The sequence below is a fragment of the Balaenoptera musculus genome, chromosome 2, assembly GCF_009873245.2.
Source record: "Balaenoptera musculus isolate JJ_BM4_2016_0621 chromosome 2, mBalMus1.pri.v3, whole genome shotgun sequence".
Lineage (NCBI taxonomy): Eukaryota > Metazoa > Chordata > Mammalia > Artiodactyla > Balaenopteridae > Balaenoptera > Balaenoptera musculus.
Genome location: NC_045786.1, coordinates 82,530,693 through 82,555,885, shown reverse-complemented (window position 1 = coordinate 82,555,885; position 25,193 = coordinate 82,530,693). Strand labels below are relative to the sequence as shown.

The window sequence follows — 25,193 nt, the reverse complement described above, 5'->3', positions numbered from 1 at the left end:
CAGATGATACCTCATATATTAAACTTACTTGTTGGGTCACCCCAACAAAAGTCATTGCTCCCTTCCCCTACCTCATTTGTTTTCTCCTCCTTTGTGGCCCTTGTCAGATTGCAGGTGTTTGTCTTCATGCCTCCCATCCTCCCTAGGCTGTAAAATCTTTGATGGCAGGGACCACATCTTATCTCCTTGCCCTCTCTTATACCACAGGCATGCAGGAAACTTTTACTTAATGTTGATTAATGAATAAACCCCCATATGGCTTTGAAACCATCTGACAAAATCTGTTACCAAGCTTAGAACAGATGCCCCAAAGGTAAGTAACTCCAAGGGCTTTGGATCTGTTCTATTTGCAGATATCCAGATATCTTGAAGGGGTTGTTTGAAAGAGTTCCTTCTGCCCAGTCCCTCAGCTCTCATCAGAGAGGGCAGCCTGCCTGGGGGCCAGATCAAGGTTTCTCAACAATGGCACTGCTAATATTTGTGGCCAATTTATTTTTTGCTGTATGGACTTATCCCATGTACTATAGGATGTATAGTAGCATCTTTGGCCTTTACCCAGGACATGCCAGTGGTACCCTCCCCATACCCCCAGGTCGTGATAATCAAAATGTCTTCAGACATTGCCAGATGTCCCCTGGCAGGCAAAATCAACCCCAGATGAGAACCACTAGACTATATAATGCAATAAACTCACAAGATTCTACTTTCTTTAATCCTTTCACTCATCATAAGAAAACAAACTCAAAGGATCACTGAGTTGATCAATTGCTATTTATAAGCAACTATTATGTTCAATTTACATACAGTGGGAATTTTTTGGTTTCCCAGTGCACATAAAAGTTATGTTTATACTATACCGTAGTTTGTTAAGTGTGCAATAGCATTTTATCTTTAAAATGCAGTGTACATACCTTAATTTTAAAATACTTTATTACTAAAAATGTTAACGATCATCTGACAATGCCAGTTTGCCAAAAACCTTCAATTTGTAAAAAAAAAAAATGCAGTATCTGCAAAGCACAATAAAGCGAGATATGCCTGTAACAGAAGCAGTGTGACATAAAGAATTATAAGATGCTCTTGCCTTAGTTCTTTCTCTCCTCACTTCATTCAGTCTCTGCCCACATGTCACCTCATAAAAGAGACCCCTCCTACAAATTCTCAAACATACCACCCTACCCCTTACCATGCATCTCGTGGGTTCTGCTTTTCGTGGCACTGTCACTTCTGACATAGTGCATGTTTATATGACTGTTATATTTCTCCAGTTAAATGAAAGCTCCATGCACCAGGAGCTTTGTTGATTGACAGATCCCCAGCACTGAGATCTGTATCTGGCACATCCTATGCATCAACAAATTTTGCTGAATGATCCTCTAAATTCTTGCCCCTGAAAGATGTATAACTGACTTGAGGGAATTAATGTGTTCCCCCCAAATGTTTGGGCTTAACACATATTATTCTGATTCAGGGGGTACATTCAACAGATTTATGAGGGTCATAATTAGCTGTAAGCCGGGTGAGGACTTTTCCCATAGCACTGGGTGAATCTTGAGGACATTATGTTAAGTGAAATAGCCAATCACAAAAAGACGAACAGTGTATGATTCCACTTATATGAGGTACTTAGAGTATTCAAAATCATAGAGACAGAAAGTAGAATAGTGGCTGCTTGGAGCTGCAGGGAAGGGGGGAATAGGGAGGTTAATGGGTATGGAGTTTCAATTTTACAAGATGAAAGGAGTTATGGATATGGATGATTGTGATGGTTGCATAACATTATGAATGTATTTAATACCACTGAACTGTACAGATAAAATAGTTGAGAGTAAATTTTACATTGTATGTATTTTACCACAATTAAAAAAAAATCACAACAGGAGACCCAGGTTCTATGAATTTAAAGGGAGCTTAAAGAAAGATTTTATCAAAAGGACTTCTCAGAAGTGGATACAGACAACCCTGCAGTCTGCAGAATGGAAACTACAATCACAGAAAGTTAGACAAAATGAAAAGGCAGAGGATTATGTCTCAGATGAATGAACAAGATAAAACCCCAGAAAAACAACTAAGTGAAGTGGAGATAGGCAACCTTCCAGAAAAAGCATTCAGAATAATGATAGTGAAGATGATCCAGGATCTCAGAAGAAGAATGTAGGCAAGGATCGAGAAGATGCAAGAAACATTTAACAAAGACCTAGAAGAACTAAAGAACAACCAAACAGAGATGAACAATACAATAACTGAAATGAAAAATACACTAGAAGGAATCAATAGCAAGAATAACTGAGGCAGAAGAACGGATAAGTGACCTGGAAGACAGAATGGTGGAAATCACTGCTGTGGAACAGAATAAAGAAAAGAAAAGAAATGAAATGAAGACAGTCTAAGAGACCTCTGGGACATTAAATGCACCAACATTTGCATTATAGGGGTCCCAGAAGGAGAAGAGATAGAGAAAGGACCTGAGAAAATATTTGAAGAGATAACTGCTGAAAACTTCCCTAACGTGGGATAGGAAACAGTCACCCAAGTCCAGGAGGCACAGAGAGTCCCAGGCAGGATAAACCCAAGGAGGAACATGCCGAGACACGTAGTAATCAAACTGACAAAAATTAAAGACAAAGAAAAAATATTAAAAGCAACAAGGAAATAATGACAACATACAAGGGAACTCCCATAAGGTTAACAGCTGATTTCTCAGCAGAAACACTGCAGACCAGAAGGGAGTGGCATGATATATTTAAAGTGATGAAAAGGAAGAACGTACAACCAAGAACAGTCTACCCAGCCAGGCTCTCATTCACACTTGATGGAGAAATCAAAAGCTTTACAAACAAACCAAAGCTAAAGAATTCAGCACCACCAGACGAGCTTTGCAACAAATGCTAAAGGAACTCCTCTAGGCGGGAAAGAGACCAGCAACTTAAAACAACCTTGTACATATATAGACTGCTATATCAAAACCTCATGGGAACAGCAAACCCAAAAACTACAATAGATACAAACACAACACTAAAGATGGTCATCAAACCATAAGAGAAGAGAACTAAAGAGGAAGGGAAGAAAAAAGACCGACAAAAACAAACCCAAAACAATTAAGAAAATGGCAATAGGAACATACATATCAATAATTACCTTAAATGTAAATGGATTAAATGCTCCAACCAAAAGACACAGACTGGCTGAATGGATACAAAAACAAGACCTGTATATTTGCTGTCTACAAAAGACCCACTTCAGACCTAGAGACATATACAGACTGAAAGTGAAGGGATGGAAGAAGGTATTCCATGCAAATGGAAATCACAAGAAAGAGGGAGTAGCAATACTCATATCAGACAAAATAGACTTTAAAATAAAGACTGTTATAAGAGACAAAGAAGGTCACTACATAATGATCAAGAGATCAATGCAAGAAGAAGTTATAACAAGTCTAAATATACATGGACCCAACATAGGAGCACCTCAATATATAAGGCAAATACTAACAGCCATAAAGGGAGAAATTGACAGTAACACAGTAGTAGTGGGGAACTTTAACACCCCACTTTCATCAATGGACAGATCACCCAGACAGAAAATCAATAACAAAACACAGGCCTTAAATGACACATTGGACCAGATGGACTTAATTGAAATTTATAGAGTATTCCATCCCAAAGCAGCAGAATACACATTCTTCTCAAGTGCACACGGATCGTTCTCCAGGACTGACCACGTGCTGGGCCACCAAGTGAGCCTTGGTAAATTTAAGAAAATTGAAATCATATCAAGCATCTTTTCCAGCCACAATGCTATAGGTTAGAAATAAACTACAAGAAAAAAAAAAACTGTATAAAACACAAACACTTAATTGTGTTTGGAGGCTAAACAATATGCTACTAAACAATCAATGGATCACTGAAGAAATCAACGAAGAAATCAAAAAATACCTAGAGACAAATGAAAATGAAAGCACACGATTCAAAACCTACAGAATGCAGCAAAAGCAATTCTAAGAGGGACGTTTATAGCAATACAATCTTACCTCAGGAAACAAGAAACATCTCAAATAAACAACCTAACTTTACACCTAAAGAAACTAGAGAAAGAAGAACAAACAAAACTTAAAGTTAGTAGAAGGAAAGAAATTATAAAGATCAGAGCAGAAATAACAGAAGTAGAGATAAAGAAAGAAAACGATAGCAAAGATCAACGAAACTAAAAGCTGGTTCTTTGAAAAGATAAACAAAATTGATAAACCTTTAGCCAGACTCATCAAGAAAAAAAGGGAGAGGATTCAAATCAATAAAATTGGAAATGAAAAAGGAGAAGTTACAACTGACACCACAGAAATACAAAGGATCATAAGAGATTACTACAAGCAACTGTATGCCAATAAAATGGACAACCTGGAAGAAATGGACAAATTCTTAGAAAGGTACAATCTCCCAAGACTGAACCAGGAAGAAATAGAAAATATGAAACAGACCAATCACTAGTACTGAAATTGAAACTGATTTAAAAACTCCCAACAAACAAAAGTCCAGAACCTGATGGCTTCACAGCCAAATTCTATCAAACATTTAGAGAAGAGCTAACACTTATCCTTCTGAAACTGTTCCAAAAAATTGCAGAGGAAGGAAAACTCCCAAACTCATTCTATGAGGCCACCATCACACTGATATGAAAACCAGACAAAGATATCACAAAAAAAGAAAATTACAGGCCAAAGTCACTGATGAACATAGACACAAAAATCCTCAACAAAATACTAGCAATCAAATCCAACAATACATTAAAAGGATCATACACCATGATCAAGTGGAATTTATCCCAGGGATGCAAGGATTTTTCATTATCCGCAAATGAATCAGTGTGATACATCACATCAACAAATTGAAGAATAAAAACCATATGATCATCTCAATAGATGCAGAAAAATCTTTTGACAAAATTGAGCACCCATTTATGATAAAGACTCTCCAGAAAGTGGGCATACAGGAAACCTACCTCAACATAATGAAAGCCATATACAACAAACCTACAGCTAACATCATACTCAACAGTGAAAAACTGAAAGCATTGCCTCTAAGATCAGGTACAAAACAAGGATGTCCACTCTCACCACTTTTATTCAACATAATGTTGGAAGTCCTAGCTCCAGCAATCAGAGAAGAAAAAGAAATAAAAGGAATCCAAATTGGAAAAGAAGTTAAACTGTCACTGTTTGCAGATGACATGATTCTATACATAGAAAATCCTAAAGATGCTACCAAAAAACTACTAGAGTTCATCAATGAATTTGGTAAAGTTGCTGGTTACAAAATTAATGCACAGAAATCTGTTGCATTTCTATACACTAACAACAAAAGATCAGAAAGAGAAATTCAAGAAACAATCCTATTTACCATCACATCAAAAAGAATAAAATACCTTATAATAAACCTACCTAAGGAGACAAAAGACCTGTACTCTGAAAACTATAGTAAGACACTGATGAAAGAAATTGAAGACGACACAAATAGATGGAAGGATATACCATGTTCTTGGATTGGAAGAATCGATATTGTCAAAATGACTTTACTATCCAAGGCAATCTACAGATTCTATGCAATCCCTATCAAATTACCAATGGCATTTTTCACAAAACTGGAACAAAAAAATCTTAAAATTTGGTGCTTGGAAGGGGAAATAAGATAGACCAGAACCCTGAAACAGCTGAATAGACTCAGCTCACCTCCCTTATATTGTCTGCCTTCCCTCCAAAATTAGGTAACCTCTGTGGTCCTTTCCCAGCCTAAAATGTCTGTCTCTGCACCACCTCCATTCAGATAGAAAACAGAATGGAGGGGGGCTTCCCTGGTGGTCCAGTGGTTAAGACATCGTCTTCCAATGCAGGGGATGCGGGTTCAATCCCTGGTTGGGGAACTAAGATCCCACATGCCTCGTGGCCAAAAAACCAAAACATAAAACAGAAGCAATGTTGTAACAAATTCAATAAAGACTTTAAAAATGGTCCACATCAAAAAAATCTTAAAAAAAAAGAAGAAAGAAAACAGAATGGAGAGGTGTGTAGCAGCACAGAGTAGAGAGTGGCCAGTTTGTCCAGGACAGGGGTAGACCAGGGGAAAGAGGGACAGAGAGCAGAATCAGGGTAGGTTTGCCAGAGAGGTGAGTTGTGAAGGGTGCAGAAAAGTTTTCCAGCCATGCAGGGAAAGAAGGGCTAATGATTAGCTGGAACAGCATGGCAGAGCAGTGGAATAAAGCACCTGCCATATTGGGAAATGCAAGCAGCATGGCAGGAGGCGAGACTGATTGGCTGGGCCAGGTAACAAGAGTTTTACTGTTCTGAGACTCAAGTGTGAATGTGATAAAGCACCACGAAAGGGCCTGAGAGTGATGTGGGAGGTGGTTTTTAAAGACAATCCCTTTGGGTGCAGTGGGAAGATACACTAGACACAGAAAGCTCTCTTCTGTAAAACGAAGAGGTTGAGTTTCACCCTTTCACTCCTGTCAATGGGTGCTTTCTTTTCTCCTCAGGGAGTCAAGCAGAAGTATAGCATATTAGTTGTTAAGGACATGGACTCAGGAATTTTTCTAAGGTGGTGAATAGCTTCTGCCCTTTCACCTCTTGGAAGTCTTCCCCAAAACGAGGAGGACAAGAAAAAGACACACAAGCTCTATCATCCTAGAAACTAAGAGACATTGCAACCAGGAACTACATAGTACAGAGAGCTGAAAGATGAAGGTCATTGCCATAGCAGGGCTGAGAGGGGTGAAACTTGAGAGGCAATTACCAACAAGAAGGAAGGTGATTGACTTCCTAAAGCCTGAGAAATTGGAGGCACCAAATACAACTGAAGTTTGGATGAGGTACCAGGCTTGAAAACAGGAGAATTTTTGAAAGTCTGTGTATGAAACAGCTATACCTGCCGCTCCCATATCCCACTTCTGTAGGAGGCAGGAGGCTTATTCTCTGCAGAAGAGCTAGAGAAGCTTTGAACTCAAGGATCCCAAGAGCAGAGGAGGGCAGGGGTGAGGCACTGAGAGCAGAGATTGAGTAACTGTCTACTTACTGACCAGGGAGACCCCAGCTCCCTTCCCCTGCCCAGCTTCCAGAACTCCAGTAGTCAGTTTATGCTTGCAGGCAAGAGAGCAGAGGAGGGTTATGCTTAGGTAGAACTAAACTTTCTCAGAAAAGAAACTGGACATTGGCTCACTGCCCCATCACCAGACAGTGCAGCCAACCTGGCAACAGCCCCTCCCCACCACACAAAGTGGCTCAAACATCTTTTTGTTGCCTTACTTCTAAATATGAACAGATACCAAAGGAAAGCCTCTAACAGGAAAGATCATTTTCTAAAAAGAAGAAAAAGCAGCATCAATTCAAAGAGCAGGAGAAGACTTCCAGAAATCAATAATTAATATTCTCAGAAATATTAGAGAAGATTTTATATCCATTAAACAAAAATAGTATGCTACCAAAAAGAAAAAAACAGAGTAAGACCTCCTGAAAAATAAAAATACGATTTAAAAATTACTTAATCCATAGAAAGTTTGGAAGATAAAGTTGAGAAATCTTACAGAAAATTGGAGGAAAGACAAAGTGATGGACATGAGGAGAGACAAAATTAGAAAATTAGAGGATCAATCCAAAACATCCAATATCTGATTAATAGGAAATAGGGAAAAGGATAGTGAAAATGGAGAGGAGAAAATTATTAAAGAAATAATACAAGAAAACTTCCCAAAACTGAAGGACAGATTGAAAGGGCTAATTGAGTACCTAATAAAATGAGTGGAATTTTTTTTTTAATTCTTAAAATATACTATGATGATATTTAAGACTATCAAAAAAAGAGAGAGAGGGACTCCCCTGGTGGCACAGTGGTTAAGAATCCACCTGCCAGTGCAGGGGACACGGGTTCGATCCCAGGTCCCGGAAGATCCCACATGCCGCGGAGCAACCAAGCCCGTGCACCACAACTACTGAGCCTGTGCTCTAGAGCCCGTGAGCCACAACTACTGAGCCCACGGGCCACAACTACTGAAGCCTGCATGCCTAGAGCCCGTGCTCCACAACAGGAGAAGCCACCACACTGAGAAGCCCATGCACCACAACAAAGAGTAGCCCGCACTTGCCACAACTAGAGAAAGCCCGCATGCAGCAACAAAGACCCAACGCAGCCAAAAATAAAATTAATTGATTAATTATTTTAAAATGATTGCCTATTTAAAAAAAAGAGAAAGAGAGAAGATTCTATAAGAATAACAGTTGACTTGCCAACAGCAACACTCAAGCTGGAAACTACAGGGAGCAGTGCCTTCAAAATTCTAAGTAAACATTATTACCTATCTAGAATTTCATATCCAACCAAATTATCAATCAAGTATAAAATAAGAATATTTTCAGACATTCAAAGTCTCAAAAAAATCTTACCTCCTGTATACCCTCCTTTAGGAAGTTTCTAGAGAAAGTATTCCACCCAAACAGGAGAGTAAAAAAAGAAAAAGGAAGACACAAGATCCAGGAAAGAGAGGCAAAGGGTATCCCCAGGCCTGGAAAACAACTCGTTCAGATTGGAGCAAAAGGATAAAAGGAAGAAAAATGGAAAAAAGGAAATTATATCATCTGATAGAAGGAGGAACATTGTATTTAGATGTTTTTGGAGGGTAAGGAAAGAACTACAAACAGAAACTAAGAAAATGAAGCAAAGGGGCAGGGAGGAAATTAATCCCAGGAAAAACAAACATTTGTTCAAGAATTTGTTCATAGTATATTATACTTAGCTCATCAGCAGTGGATTAGGGGCAAAGTAATATGAGCACTGAATATTGATTTAACCAAAAATTGTGATATTGAAAAATTGGGAGAGAGCTTAATCCCCATCCAGCACAATAGGAAATCAGTAAGTAATGTCTAAAGTGATTAATCAAAAGATAGTGGTATAAGCATTTAATTTAGAAATATGCAGGTGAGAAGAAACAGCTACAGGGGTTAAAATTGTCTGCCTCTGGGTGGTGGTAGGCTGAAGGCAAAGGATGAGGACAGATAAGTGGAATAACATTTCTTCATGTAAATCCTTTCAGTACTATTTGGTTCTTAAACTCTGTGTGTGTGTGTCGCTTTTTTTTTAACTAAGGAAAAGAGTGCTCTCCGAAGTCATGTAGATTTGGATTTGAATCTGGGGACAACTGTGTTTCTACCTGTGTGATCTTGGGCAAATTATTTTAAACTTCTCAAAGCTCCGTTTCCTCAATTGTAATATGAGGCAAATACTTGATTACCTCTCACATTTCAGTAGGGCTCCTTAGAACCTTAAGATAATGCAGGGCAATTGCCTGGCACATAGCAAAGCCCTCAATAAAAGTCTGCTGCTTCCTCTGATTACCTGGTGCCCTGCACCCTCTCTGGACACCCTGACCTCTCACCCTTCATCAGTCATTCAATCCATGGTGGATTAAAATCCCCCAGGTGTGTTTGCATGTTGCACCTCACCTCTAATGTGGAATAGAATGTTCGATCTTTGTTAAAGAAAAATGAGAAGGTGACCCTTGACCTTTGGGGAGTGGCTTTGGTGGTGAGGAAATACTGTTTCTTCTTTTGGAGAAACACCAGTACTCTCAGGCCCTGGTGAGCAAAAGCTTAGATGAGAACCAAACATCTCTGAAGCCTCCAGGGGCCTCTCGGTTTGTGTCCACAAACATTTCCAACCTACAGCCTTAATCCCTTCTGCTGGTGTAATAAGATCCCTCAGTTTACGATGAAAACTAAGCTGATGGCACTGTGACCGTGAGCCCAGCTACCTGGCACCCGTAGGTGACAGCTGCACCTCTGAGGCTGGCCCGCATCTCCAGAGCACTGCCGCCTCCTGCACCCTAAACCCTGCCCTGGTGCTGATGTCCCGGCCATTAACTGTTGAACAAGGAAGTTGAGGGTTTCCTGGTGGAGGTTATTTCTTCTTTTACTGCAGGAATTGCACTATATGCAAAGCACAGGCCCAGGCACGGTGGATGATGTATAGAGAGATTTGGCCTCAAAGGAGCTTACAGTCTAATGGGAGAGATAGATGTTCACCACCCATTAGACAAGGAAATGAACTAAGAGGGTGATTGTGGGCTGCATATAGAAGAAGTAAGGTCTCTGGTCTACACACTGGAACGCTACTTTGGAGCTTCTCACGCAGGCCTGGGACCAAGTCAACCCCAGGTCAGGTGGTTATTTTCAAGCAAAAGTAAGTATTCCACAAATATTTGTGATGGTTTATTCTCAGAGTGGCAGTGAGGGACAGCAGTGTGGGGGGCAAAGGTAGCCTCTGGAAAGCTGACAATCCTTGCTGAGGAGAGTAGTACCTTACAGACAGGATGACCCTATAAACCACTATCCAACCAGGGACATTTGAGAATGAAAGGAGTGTCGTTAATAAGCACATCAGAACAACAGGTGTAAACCAGGATCAGCCCTGGCAAACCAGATATATAGTCTCCTGACTTATAAGTACTTGATAATTATAAAAGGGAATTGATTCAGTGACTTAGGGACCAATAGAGCTGATGAAGAGAATAGGTTCCCACTCAGTCAGAACAAATAAGTTCGTGCAGGTTCAGAAGGCTTCTCAGGTAAGTCTCCTCAACACCCTGGTGAAGAAACACTGGGACAACACGCCTAGTCTCTCTCTCTCTACACATTTCCTCCTCAAAAAGACGGCACAAGGGGCCCTGTTTTAACTAGTGAAAGGCATCGTCCGCCTCTCTGGTTAGGACTCCTGAAAGAACTTCACCACCTGAGTTTTGACCAAGGAGCTACTTAAAAATTAAATGCATACATGCTGCGCCACGGGCTCCTTGGCTCCTTTCACATGGAAACCAATTCAAGGTTTGTTTGGTTTGGTTTCTAACTGCCGTATCAAAGGTCCTCCCCTTGTCAGAGAACTGCCAGCCTCTCTCTGCAAACTTTTTTTTTTTTTTTTTTTCAAAAAGGATCTCTTATTCCAAAATCACTTCACAGTGATTTCACAGAGGAGGAAATAAGGTACAAAATACTCCCTAGAACATTTGCTCTTTTAAGCAAGTTGCTGTTCAGTCAAAGAAATTCACATTTGATAGGAGAGGAGAATCCTAGTTACCTAGCACTTCTACCCTGCTCCGCCCTGTTTTCGGTTAGAGTAGAGGTCATCAAGTTACAGATTTTGCAAGTTAAAATTATACTTATTTACCTGTCCCTCCCTCCAGGCTGTGATCTCCTGACATCACATCAAGTGACTTATTAATATAAAATATCATTAAAATTACCCAAGGTTTGGACATATTTGTAGGGTCTCATTAATGGAAAGCAGACCAGTCCTCACCCCCCTCTCTTGCTCATACAAGCTCTGCTTTCAATTCTTATACCCAAAACAGGCTTTCCTTTGTGATTTTTTTTTAACATCTTTATTGGAGTATAATTGCTTTACAATGGTGTGTTAGTTTCTGCTTTATAACAAAGTGAATCAGTTATACATATTCATATGTTCCCATATCTCTTCCCTCTTGTATCTCCCTTCCTCCCACCCTCCCTATCCCACCCCTCTAGGTGGTCACAAAGCACCGAGCTGATCTCCCTGTCATGAAGAACCTTGTGGTTTTTATTTATAGCAAAGCATATTCCTCCCAGGCCACCTCAGGCAACTGGGAGCCAGCTTCCTCTCTCTCTTCCCCTTCCCATCCCATCAGAACAGTTTCACTGTGTTGGTTCAGCTCTACCTGATCTTGTGACCACTGGGTCTATCTGTTAGACGAACGCATGATCAAGAGTCTTCTCCCCAGTCCTGCCAGGCCCTCACATGAATTCTCTTGAATGACTGTAGAAAATGATTCTCTTTCTTTGCCTGGACTGTGTTCCCATTTTCTTCGTCATTGTCAAGTGAAGATTATTGCTTCAGATTGTGTCAGTCTCTGACAGACCTCTCCCATGGGGCCTTTCCTTTCTGGCAATTCACTGAGATCCACCAACCTCATCAAGAAAACAATCAACACATGACTTAAGCTTCAGATTGGATATGGATTAAATGTTGGCATCACTGAGTTCCATCAAGTGACAAATCAAAATGGGAAAATCCAAGCCTTTCAACTATTAAATCAGAGTTCCAACTGTCGGCCCATACTGTGTGTGTTGGGGCGGGGGGGGAGGTGTAATATGTGTGGATGACAGAAAAGGCATGCACTGAGGTCAGCTCATAACCAACATAAATATGTAGAAACATAAAGGCCATTATTAATATGTAAGTACAGGCTCCAAAGATGTTTCAGCTTGGTCTCTTCTTCGTCCTGCTACAGAAACCAAACGATCGTGACCATAAAGTGAGAATGGCATTGGGAAATGGCTTGCGAGGAGATGTGTGGAGAGAATTCATCAAGAGATTTGGGGACATTCACATTTATGAGTTCTATGCTTCCACTGAAGGCAATATCGGATTTATGAATTACACGAGAAAAGTCGGTGCTGTTGGAAGAGTAAACTACCTACAGAGAGTAAGTACATTGAAAAATGAGGGCAGCCAGCTTTCAGTACATGGAGATTTCTTAAAAGCTATGTCATGATGATGTTATCATCAGAATTCCATGCAGTCTCAGAGCCATGGCCCATTCATATCACCAAGAGAGGTTTTGCTCAGGCTCTGTGACAATGACCTAAAAATGACAGGGTCCTCTAATTTTAAAATATTAATTGCTATTAAAAACAACCCATTATGCCTTTGCCATCTGCAACTTGTGTGAAGTCTTCTAATGCCATTTATACTTGTATATGTTAAAACACCTGAAGGTTACCAGTTCTGTATGTTTACTATACACCGTGAAATGTGGTATTTCCCTTTCATCACGCTGTACGTTACCACCACCAGGGGAATTTTTTATACATATAGGTGCAGGGCTCCCACCCCCTGAGCTTTGGATTCAATTGTTCTGAGGGGGGCCCAGGCATCAGTATTTTTTTAAAGCTGTTCAGCCAGGGTTAAGAACCACTCCTTCGAGAGAACCAGGGTGCATCCGAGTTGTAGGATTCTTGTAAACATTTGTTTTCACCTAGTAACTACACCAGAAAGATATTTCTTATGTGTAAGCCAGCTCTCACAGCATTCTCTTTTCCCTCTAAGTCATTTTATTGCCTCATCTCCAGACAATCTCTTTGCCTTTTATTGTGCTCGAGCATTCAGTCTTCCAGATGACCACCTATTCTGCAAAATTCCAGAAATATTCAGCGAATGCTGAACCTTCCCTTGCTTGAGCAGTCATTACTGTGGTTATGCCTTGGGCAGCTCATCCTGCCTGGGCATGAAACAGCCACACCAGAGCTCCCAGGCAACCTGTACCCCCAGGGACTGACCAGCAAAGTACAGAGGACAATAGTCCATGTGCATAAGAGATCTGGCCCAAGAGATCAAATTCCACTACCATCACAGACTAGCCCAAGGTCATGCCCTTTGTGTTTCTTAGGCCTCAACTTCAGAATCTATAAAAGAGACAGAAAGAGAAAATATAGAGCCTAGTGCCTGGCCCAAACTCAGTGTAATAAAGGAAGAGAGTTGTTGAAAGGATTACATTATATAGGATATAGCCCAATGCCTGTCATATAATAGCCTTGAAGAGTTATTAGTTGTAAAGATTATTATTGTTCCATTCCTTGTATTCTGGCCTGATCTCCAGGCATTCCCAAGTCCAAGGAACCTCTCTAACAATAACAGCCAAACCTACACTACACATGTCCCTCCACTGTGCTCCACACCTGTGCCATCCAATACAGTAGCCACTAGCTACATGTGGCTATTTAAATTATGTAAATTTTTAATCAGTTCTTCATTCACCCTAGCCACATTTCAAGTGCTCAGTAGCCACATGTGTTTAGTGACAACCACGTTGAGTAGTACAGTTATAGGACATTACCATCATCACAGAAAATTCTACTGGGCAGCACTACTACAGACTGAGAATCAATTTCCTACTCCGCACTGGAATCGCTGCTGAGAGGGTTAATCTTCTCTAGTTAGCATCAGGCCAACCTGAACTAGCCCAAACCTTGGATACCCAAGCTAAATGCAGTTCAAAACAAAAGAGGGGGCTTCCCTGGTGGCGCAGTGGTTGAGAATCTGCCTGCCAATGCAGGGGACACGGGTTCGAGCCCTGGTCTGGGAAGATCCCACATGCCGCGGAGCAACTAAGCCAGTGTGCCACAATTACTGAGCCTGCGCTTCTGGAGCCTGTGCTCCGCAACAAGAGGGGCCGCGACAATGAGAGGTCCGCGCACCGCGATGAAGAGTGGCCCCCCTCTCACCGCAACTAGAGAAAGCCCTTGCACAGAAACGAAGACCCAACACAGCCATAAATAAATAAATTAATTAAATTAAATAAATTTTAAAAAAAACAAAACAAAAAACAAGAGAGGGCAGAAAGCTGAGCTGAGGCCTGGTGCAAGCTATCTATGTTGTCACTACTAACCCTCAGAAAACGTGAGTTGCAGGGAAACTTTCATTTCAAACTAAACCTGAGGACCCGAGAAATTGATGCTGTATATTACTAGTTCTTTGCTTCTCATCCATTGATTGCCATGTTTTATTGTCAGTTTTTCTACTTTAAACAAAACCATATTTTTTTAACTAGAAAAGAAGGAAGACAATGACCCTGCATTTGATAAGGAAAAAAGCATTACTTACCACCCCCAATTTTTTTTACATTCTTGCAAATAAACAAGATCTACATTTGTTGACTATGAATGCTATTTGGTTTTTAATGGTTAACTGCTACTACCAAAGCATATGATTGGTTAATTTATCACACAGATTTGAATACAAATTTGAAATGGACATAGTAATCATGGTTAATAATTAAATCTAAATACTGTCACATTTGTATTTTGCTGCCAAGAGAGAAAATAATATACTTATTGCTCTTACTGAATTACATAAATTTAAATTCTTATGCCCTTGAATTATAGTAACATGAAATATGGTGGAATTTTAATAATTTTATAGCCATGGGCATGAAACAAATTTTACCATCATATCATTGAATCTTAAATGTATTGGAGAACATGTCCCTGAAATGCAAAACATCTAACGCTAGTATATTAAGGTTAAACAAGATTTTTTTATAACATTTTTATTGGAGTATAACTGCTTTACAATGGTGTGTTAGTTTCTGCTTTATAACAAAGTGAATCCGTTATACATAAACATATATCCCCATATCTCTTCCCTCCTGCGTCTCCCTCCCTCCCACCCTCCCTATCCCAACCTTCTAGCTGGTCACAAAGCACCAAGCTGATCTCCCTGTGCTATGTGACTGCTTCCCACTAGCTATCTATTTTACATTTTACATTTACATTTTACACTCTCTCACTTTGTCCCAGCTTACCCTTCCCCCTCCCCGTGTCCTCAAGTCCATTCTCTAGTAGGTCTGTGTCTGTATTCTCGTCTTGCCCCTAGATTTTAATGACCATTTTTTTTTCTTTTTTGATTCCATATATATGTGTTAGCATACGGTATTTGTTAGTCTCTTTCTGAGTTACTTCACTCTGCATGACAGACTCTAGGTCCATCCACCTCACTACAAATAATGCAATTTCATTTCTTTTTATGGCTGAGTAATATTGCATTGTATATATGTGCCACATCTTCTTTAACCATTCATCTGTTGATGGACACTTAGGTTGCTTCCACGTCCTGGCTATTGTAAATAGAGCTGCAATGAACATTGTGGTACATGACTCTTTTTGAATTATGGTTTTCTCAGGGTATATGCCCAGTAGTGGGATTGCTGGGTCATATGGTAGTTCTATTTTTAGGTTTTTAAGGAACCTCCATACTGTTCTCCATAGTGGCTGTATCAATTTACATTCCCACCAACAGTTCAATAGGGTTCCCTTTTCTCCACACCCTCTCCAGCATTTATTGTTTGTAGATTTTTTGGTGATGGCCATTCTGACTGGTGTGAGGTGATACCTCATTGCACTTTTGATTTGCATTTCTCTAATGATTAGTGATGTTGAGCATCCTTTCATGTGTTTGCTAGCAATCTGTATATCTTCTTTAGAGAAATGTCTATTTAGGTCTTCTGCCCATTTTTGGATTGGGTTTTTTGTTTTTTTGATATTGAGCTGTGTGAGCTGCTTATAAATTTTTGAGATTAATCTTTTGTCAGTTGCTTCATTTGCAAATATTTTCTCCCATTCTGAGGGTTGTCTTTTCATCTTGTTTATGTTTCCTTTGCGGTGCAAAAGCTTTTAAGTTTCATTAGGTCCCATTTGTTTATTTTTGTTTTTATTTCCATTTCTCTAGGAGGTGGGTCAAAAAGGATCTTGCTGTGAGTTATGTCATAGAGTCTTCTGCCTATGTTTTCCTCTAAAAGTTTTATAGTGTCTGGTCTTACATTTAGGTCTTTAATCCATTTTCAGTTTATTTTCATGTATGGTATTAGGGAGTGTTCTAATTTCATTCTTTTACATGTAGCTGTCCAGTTTTCCCAGCACCACTTATAGAAGAGGCTGTCTTTTCTCCACTGTATACTCTTGCCTACTTTATCAAAAATAAGGTGACCATATGTGCGTGGGTTTATCTCTGGGCCTTCTATCCTGTTCCATTGATCTATATTTCTGTTTTTGTGCCAGTACCATATTGTCTTGATTACTGTAGCTTTGTAGTATAATCTGAAATCCAGGAGCCTGATTTGTCCAGGTCCATTTTTCTTTCTCAAGATTGCTTTGGCTATTCGGGGTCTTTTGTGTCTCCATACAAATTGTTAAATTTTTTGGTCTAGTTCTGTGAAAAATACCATTTGTAATTGGATAGGTATTGCATTGAATCTGTAGATTGCTTTGGGTAATATAGTCATTTTCACAATGTTGATTATTCCAATCCAAGAACATGATATATCTCTCCATCTGTATGTATCATCTTAATTTCTTTCATCAGTGTCTTACAGTTTTCTGCATACAGGTCTTTTGTCTCCTTAGGTAGGTTTATTCCTAGGTATTTTATTCTTTTTGTTGCAATGGTAAATAGGCACGTTTCCTTAATTTCTCTTTCAGATTTTTCATCATTAGTATATAGGAATGCAAGAGATTTCTGTGCATTAATTTTGTATCCTGCAACTTTACCATATTCATTGATTAGCTCTAGTAGTTTTCTGGCCGCATCTTTAGGATTTTCTATGTATAGTATCATGTCATCTGCAAGCAGTGACAGCTTTACTTCTTCTTTTCCGATTTGGATTCCTTTTATTTCTTTTTCTTCTCTGATTGCTGTGGCTAAAACTTCCAAAAACTATGTTGAATAATAGTGGTGAGAGTGGGCAACCTTGTCTTGTTCCTAATCTTAGCAGAAATGGCCTTAGTTTTTCACCATTGAGAACAATGTTGGCTGTGGGTTTGTCATATATGGCCTTTATTATGTTGAGGTAAGTTCCCTCTATGCCTACTTTCCGGAGAGTTTTTATCATAAATGGCAGTTGAATTTTGTTGAAAGCTTTTTCTGCATCTATTGAGATGATCATATGTTTTTTTTCCTTCAATTTGTTAATATAGAGTATCACACTGATTGATTTGCATATATTGAAGAATCCTTGCATTCCTGGGATAAACCCCACTTGATCATAGTGTATGACCCTTTTAATGTGCTGTTGGATTCTGTTTGCTAGTATTTTGTTGAGGATTTTTGCATCTATGTTCATCAGTGATATTGGCCTGTAGTTTTCTTTCTTTGTGACATCTTTGTCTGGTTTTGGTATCAGGGTGATGGTGGCCTCAAAGAATGAGTTTGGGAGTGTTCCTCCCTCTGCTATATTTGGAAGAGTTTGAGGAGGATAGGTGTTAGCTTTTCTCTAAATGTTTGATAGAATTCACCTGTGAAGCCATCTGGTCCTGGGTTTTTGTTTGTTGGAAGATTTTTAATCACAGTTTCAATTTCAGTGCTTGTGATTGGTCTGTTTATATTTTCTATTTCTTCCTGGTCCAGTCTCGGAACGTTGTGCTTTTCTAAGAATTTGTCCATTTCTTCCAGGTTGTCCATTTTATTGGCATAGAGTTGCTTGTAGTAATCTCTCATGATCCTTTGTATTTCTGCAGTGTCAGTTGTTACTTCTCCTTTTTTCGTTTCTAATTCTATTGATTTGAGTCTTCTCCCTTTTTTTCTTGATGAGTCTGGCTAATGATTTGTCAGTTTTGTTTATCTTCTCAAAGAACCAGCTTTTAGTTTTATTGATCTTTGCTATGATTTCCTTCATTTCTTTTCCATTTATTTCTGATCTGATCTTTATGATTTCTTTCCTTCTGCTATCTTTGGGGTTTCTTTGCTCTTCTTTCTCTAATTGCTTTAGGTGTAAGGTTAGGTTGTTTATTTGAGATGTTTCTTGTTTCTTGAGGTAGGATTGTATTGCTATAAACTTCCTTCTTAGAACTGCTTTTGCTGCATTCCATAGGTTTTGGGTCGTCGTGTTTTCATTGTCATTTGTTTCTAGTTATTTTTTGATTTCCTCTTTGATTTCTTCAGTGATCTCTTGGTTATTAAGTAGTGTATTGGTTAGCCTCCATGTATTTGTATTTTTTACAGATTTTTTCCTATAATTGATACCTAGTCTCATAGCATTGTGGTTGGAAAAGATACTTGATACGATTTCAATTTTCTTAAATTACCAAGGCTTGATTTGTGACCCAAGATGTGATCTATCCTGGAGAATGTTCCATGAGCACTTGAGAAGCAAGTGTATTCTGTTGTTTTTGAATGGAATGTCCTATAAATATCAATTAAATCCATCTTGTTTAATGCATCATTTAAAGCTCGTGTGTCCTTATTTATTTTCACTTCGGATGATCTGTTCATTGGTGAAAGTGGGGTGTTAAAGTCCCCTACTATGATTGGGTTACTGTCAGTTTCCCCTTTTATGGCTGTTAGCATTTGCCTATGTATTGAAGTGCTCCTGTGTTGGGTGCATAAATATTTATAATTGTTATATCTTCCTCTTGGATTGATCCCTTGATCATTATGTACTCTCCTTCTTTGTCTCTTGTAAGAGTCTTTATTTTAAAGTCTATTTTATCAGATATGAGTGTAGCTACTGCAGCTTTCTTTTGATTTCCATTTGCATGGAATATCTTTGTCCATCCCCTCACTTTCAGTCTGTATGTGTCCCTAGGTCTGAAGTGGGTCTCTTGTAGACAGCATATATACAGGTCTTGGATCCATTGGTTTGGATCCATTCAGCCAGTCTATGTCTTTTGGTTGGAACATTTAATCCATTTACATTTAAGGTAATTATCGATATATATGTTCCTATGACCATTTTCTTAATTGTTTTGGGTTTGTTATTGTAGGTCTTTTCCTTCTCTTGTGTTTCCTGCCTAGAGAAGTTCCTTTAGCATTTGATATAAAGCGGGTTTGGGTGTGCTGAATTCTCTTAGCTTTTGCTTGTCTGTAAAGGTTTTAATTTCTCCGTCGAATCTGAATGAGATCCTTGCTAGGGAGAGTAATTTTGGATGTAGGCTTTTCCCTTTCATCACTTTAAATATGTCCTGCCACTCCCTTCTGGCTTGCAGAGTTTCTGCTGAAAGATCAGCTGTTAACCTTATGGGGATTCCCTTGTATGTTATTTTTTGTTTTTCCCTTGCTGCTTTTAATATTTTTTCTTTGTATTTAATTTTTGATAGCTTGATTAATATGTGTCTTGGCATGTTTCTCCTTGGAAACATGTGTTTCCTGGACTTGATTAACTATTTCCTTTCCCATATTAGGGAAGTTTTCAACTATAATCTCTTCAAATATTTCTTAGTCCCTTTCTTTTCCTCTTCTTCTTCTGGGACCCCTGTAATTCAAATGTTGGTGTGTTTAATGTTGTCCTAGAGGTCTCTGAGACTGTCTTCAATTCTTTTCATTCTTTTTTCTTTATTCTGCTCTGCAGTAGTTATTTCCACTATTTTATCTTCCAGGTCACTTACCCGTTCTTCTGCCTCAGTTATTCTGCTATTGATTCCTTCTAGAGAATTTTTAATTTCATTTATTGTGTTGTTCATCATTGTTTGTTTGCTCTTTAGTTCTTCTAGGTCCTTGTTAAACGTTTCTTGTATTTTCTCCATTCTATTTCCATGATTTTCTATCATCTTTACTATCACTACTCTGAATTCTTTTTCAGGTAGACTGCCTATTTCCTCTTCATTTGTTTGGTCTGGTGGGTTTTTACCTTGCTCCTTCATCTGCTGTGTATTTCTCTGTCTTCTCATTTTGCTTCACTCACTGTGTTTGGGGTCTCCTTTTTGCAGGCTGCAGGTTCGTAGTTCCCATTGTTTCTGGTGTCTGCCCCAGTGGGTAAGGTTTGTTCAGTGTGTTGTGTAGCCTTCCTGGTGGAGGGGACTAGTGCCTGTGTTCTGGTGAATGAGGCTGGATCTTGTCTTTCTGGTGGGCAGGACTGCATCCGGTGGTGTGTTTCGGGGTGTCTGTGACCTTATTATGATTTTAGGCAGCCTCTCTGCTAATGGGTGGGGTTGTGTTCCTGTCTTTCTGGTTGTTTGGCATGGGGTGTCCAGCACTGGAGCTTGCTGGTCATTCACTGGAGCTGGGTCTTAGCGTTGAGACATATCTCTGGGAGAGCTCTCATCAATTGATCTTATGAGGGGCTGGGAGGTCTCTAGTGGACCAGTGTCCTGAACTCAGCTCTCCCACCTCAGAGGCACAGGCCTGACACTCAGCCGGAGCACCAAGACCCTATCAGCCACATGGCTCAGAAGAGCAGGGAGAAAAAAAGAAAGAAAGAAAAAATAAATAAAATAAAGTTATTAAAATAAAAAATAAAAATTAATTATTAAAAAGTAATAAAAAAGGAAAGAAAGAAGAGAGCAACCAAACCTAAAAAGAAATCCACCAATGATAACAAGCTCTAAAACTAACTGTAGTAAAAAAAAAAAACAACAAAAAAAAAACAGACAGACAGAACCCTAGGACACATGGTAAAAGCAAAACTATAAGGACAAACACACACAGAAGCATACACATACACACTCACAAAAAGAGAAAAAGGAATAAAATATATATATCATTGCTCCCAAAATCCACTGTCTCAATTTGGGATGATTCGTTGTCTATTCAGGTATTCCACAGATGCAGGTACATCAAGTTGGTTGTGGAGACTTAATCCGCTGTTCCTGAGGCTGCTGGGAGAGATTTCCCTTTCTCTTCTTTGTTCGCACAGCTCCCGGGGTTCAGCTTTGGATTTGGCCCCTCCTCTGCATGTAGGTCGCCTGAGAGCGTCTGTTCTTTGCTCAGACAGGACGGGGTTAAAGGAGCAGCTGATTCGGGGGCTCTGGCTCACTCAGGCTGGGGGGAGGGAGGCATATGGATTGTGGGGCGAGCCTATGGCGGCAGAGGCCAGCGTGATGCTGCACCAGCCTGAGACGCGCCGTGCATTCTCCCAGGGAAGTTGTCCCTGGATCACGGGACCCTGGCAGTGGCGGGCTGCACAGGCTCTTGGGAGGGGAGGTGTGGGTAGTGACCTGTGCTTGCACACAGGCTTCTTGCTGGCTGCAGCAGCAGCCTTAGTGTTTCATGCCCATCTCTGGGGTTCGCACGGACAGCTGCGGCTCGCACCCATCTCTGGAGCTCATTTAGGCGGCGCTCTGAATCCCCTCTCCTCACGCACCAGGAAACAATGGCCTCTTGCCTCTTTGGCAGCTCCAGACTTTTTCCCGGACTGCCTCCCAGCTAGCCGTGGCGCACTAGCCCCCTTCAGGCTGTGTTCACGCAGCCAACCCCAGTCCTCTCCCTGAGATCTGACCTCCGAAGCCCGAGCCTCAGCTCCCAGCCCCCGCCCACCCCAGCGGGTGAGCAGACAAGCCTCTCGGGCTGTTGAGTGCTGGTCGGCACCGATCCTATGGGTGGGAATCTCTCCGCTTTGCCCTCCACACCCCTGTTGCTGCACTCTCCTCCGTGGCTCAGAAGCTTCCCACCCCCCGCCTATCCCCATCTCCACCAGTGAAGGGGCTTCCTAGTGTGTGGAAACTTTTCCTTCTTCACAGCTCCCTCCCAGAGGTGCATGTCCCGCCCCTATTCTTTTGTCTGTTTTTTCTTTTTTCTTTTGCCCTACCCAGGTACGTGGGGAGTTTCCTACCTTTTGGGAAGTCTGAGGTCTTCTGCCAGCGTTCAGTAGGTGTTCTGTAGGAGTTGTTCCATGTAGATGTATTTCTGATGTATTTGTGGGGAGGAAGGCGATCTCCATGTCTCACTCCTCCGCCATTGTGAAGGTCTCTCCTAAACAAGATTTTAAAAGCCCACATGTGATGTGTCCACCAAATAACATGCATGAGAATGTTTATAACAGCTTTATATTTAATAGTCTAAAACTAGAAACAATCCAAATGTCCATTAACAGGAGAAGAGATAAATAAACTGTGGTATATTCATACAAGGAAAGTTGCATGGCAACAAAAAGTACACCATTGACACAAACACCGACAGGGAGGGATGGATATCAGAGACACGATGTTGAGTGAAAGCAGCAGATACTAAGGTATATTTATTTCATTTATTTGATGCTTAAGACTACTTGATGGCAATAAAAGTCAGAATAGTGACTTGACAGAAAGAGGCAGGAGGAAACTTCTTAAGGTAATGAAAATGTTTAGTATCTTGATCTGGGCAGCAGTTACATAAGGGTATGCATATGCAAAAATTCATCAAGCTGTACACTTAAAGTATGTGCACTTTGTATACTTTATGTATGCTATGCCACAATAAAAAAGAAAAATTTGTGAAAGAATATGTGCTCAGAATGATCCATTTTAATTTCTCTAGAAAGTCGTAACTTATGAGCTGATTAAATATGATGTGGAGAAAGATGAACCCGTTCGAGATGGAAATGGATATTGCATCAAAGTTCCCAAAGGTACAGTGGATTTTTGTTCAATTAACCTGTGCCTTTTCTTACCTTAACCCAGTGACTCTTAAGAACTAACATATCACTGCTAAAGTGAACACATGGTAAAATTTATCAGAGTGGGGGAAAAAAAGAGGTTTATTTTCGTACTCTCTGAAATAAATTCCAAAAGGTAGTAATTTACCACTACACATAATATAACTATAATTTGAAACCTAGCTTAATAATTTCTTGATTATGAGGTAAGCATTTTGCAGAAGGGGATATGTAATTATGGTTGCAAAACTACGGTTAGCTTTAGCGGGCCTTTCCTTTAAGCTTAAACTACTATGCGTTTGTCTAATTGTGTGTGTAAATCATTATTCAGTGAAAGATTAGTATTAAAAGAATTACAAATGTGTGGCCATAGAGAATAATGTACTGTGTGTGTGTGTGCATGGTGTATATATGTGTGTATATGATGTACATGGAAATACATGTACACATGCATGTAAAATGACTCTTCCTGCAGCCAGCTTGCTGCCACTGGGTTGTATGGCATCAGTTTTAAAAGAAGGTTAATTCTATAATTTGCCTACTGCTAGTACATAAAATAACAATTTACTTTCTTCTGTCTTAGGTGAAGTCGGACTCCTGGTTTGCAGAATCACACAACTCACACCATTTAGTGGCTATGCTGGAGGAAAGACTCAGACAGAGAAGAAAAAACTGAGAGATGTCTTTAAGAAAGGAGACCTCTATTTCAACAGTGGAGATCTCTTAATGATGGACCACGAAAATTTTATCTACTTCCATGACAGAGTTGGAGATACATTCCGGTTGGTTTCTCTGAATTATTATTATTATTATTATTATTTTAATGTCTCTTAGCTTTCTTTTTCTTAATTAATTAATTTATGGCTGTGTTGGGTCTTCGTTTCTGTGCGAGGGCTTTCTCTAGTTGCGGCAAGTGGGGGCCACTCCTCATCGTGGTGCGCGGGCCTCTCATTATCGCGGCCTCTCTTGTTGCGGAGCACAGGCTCCAGACACGCAGGCTCAGCAATTGTGGCTCACGGGCCCAGCTGCTCCGCAGCATGTGGGATCTTCCCAGACCAGGGCTCGAACCCGTGTCCCCTGCATTGGCAGGCAGATTCTCAACCACTGCGCCACCAGGGAAGCCCCTCTCTGAATTATTGAGCCAAAAACAAACACAGGCACAATTTTGCTTACTCCTAAATTAGAGTCGCATTCCACTTTGGTTATGGTACTCCATTTCCTTCTATCTCTTTGGCGTGTCAACTCAACTTCCTGTATTCCCAGAAAACAAGGAGCAAAACACATGAGGTATCACTCTGCAATGCATAGTTATCTTGGTTGAGCAACACCAGATGAAACTAGGAGAGAAAACCCGTGTCTGGTTTTGGGCACCTAAATAACTGAGCCCATCCAATTCCTCCCATTTATCCTCAATTATTACCAGTCACTCGGGTCAGCCAGGAATTTTCATACTGTTTCCAATCATGAGGATTTTTTCTCAGATAAAATCAAATGCAAATTAATGTGAAGCTGATCTAGTTGAAGAGGAGGTGAGGGTTCTGAGCCTCGTCTGCTCCTCTCCCTCCCACTCTCCATTCCCAACCAGATGGTTTCCCACAGAACCCACAAGTCAGCACAGTGGAGTTTGAAAATCATCGTAGTAGACCATGAAATTAATTCTCAGCAACAGCATGGTCCTCCAGCTTCATGACACTTCTGTTTAACCAGCTTCCCTCCTGTATAAACTCCCTCAGGCCAGACCCTGTGTCTGCTTGTTCGCCCCCCAGCACCTAGTGCAGCGATTACTTTTTGCATGAATGAATGAGGAAGAGATGGAAGTTGTCTGGCTGTAGTAGAAAGAGCATGGATATGAATGAGAAGAACTCAGCTCCAGGCTCCCGCTTACCCCTGAGCAGCTGTGTTATCAGGCAGGTAATCTTTCTGCACCTCAGTTCCTTCACCCATGAAATGAGGGTCCCAATGATCCTTAGGGTTCCTTCCATCTCTAATATCCCATGACTCTGAATCTATATCATTATTTTATGCCACCTTCATGTTACTAAAAAAGATACTTCTGGGAGATCTAAAGAATTTTTAAATGTAAGACAAAATTTAACTCTTTATTAAATGAAAAAGTAGCACCTGATTGGGCACTAACATTATTTTCCCTACAAATAGAGTATGATATTTTCTTTCTTATTAAAAGCTTTTTCATTGCCATAAGACCCTGAAATACAAGTATGAAATTCTATTTAATAGAAATTTACTACCTGAATTAAATAGCAGTCAAAATTAGTGATGAGGGA

General features: G+C 40.1%; 1 protein-coding gene across 1 annotated transcript in view; it reads left to right on the top strand.

The window, feature by feature from the left end:
* Positions 1–25,193, top strand: part of SLC27A2 (solute carrier family 27 member 2) — a 54,933-nt gene that overhangs the window by 23,393 nt on the left and 6,347 nt on the right. Inside the window, exons 5-7 of the mRNA XM_036844634.1 lie at positions 12,301–12,495; positions 22,791–22,881; positions 23,492–23,690. Coding sequence (XP_036700529.1) covers positions 12,301–12,495; positions 22,791–22,881; positions 23,492–23,690 — 485 coding nt within the window. The remainder of the gene's footprint in view (positions 1–12,300; positions 12,496–22,790; positions 22,882–23,491; positions 23,691–25,193) is intronic.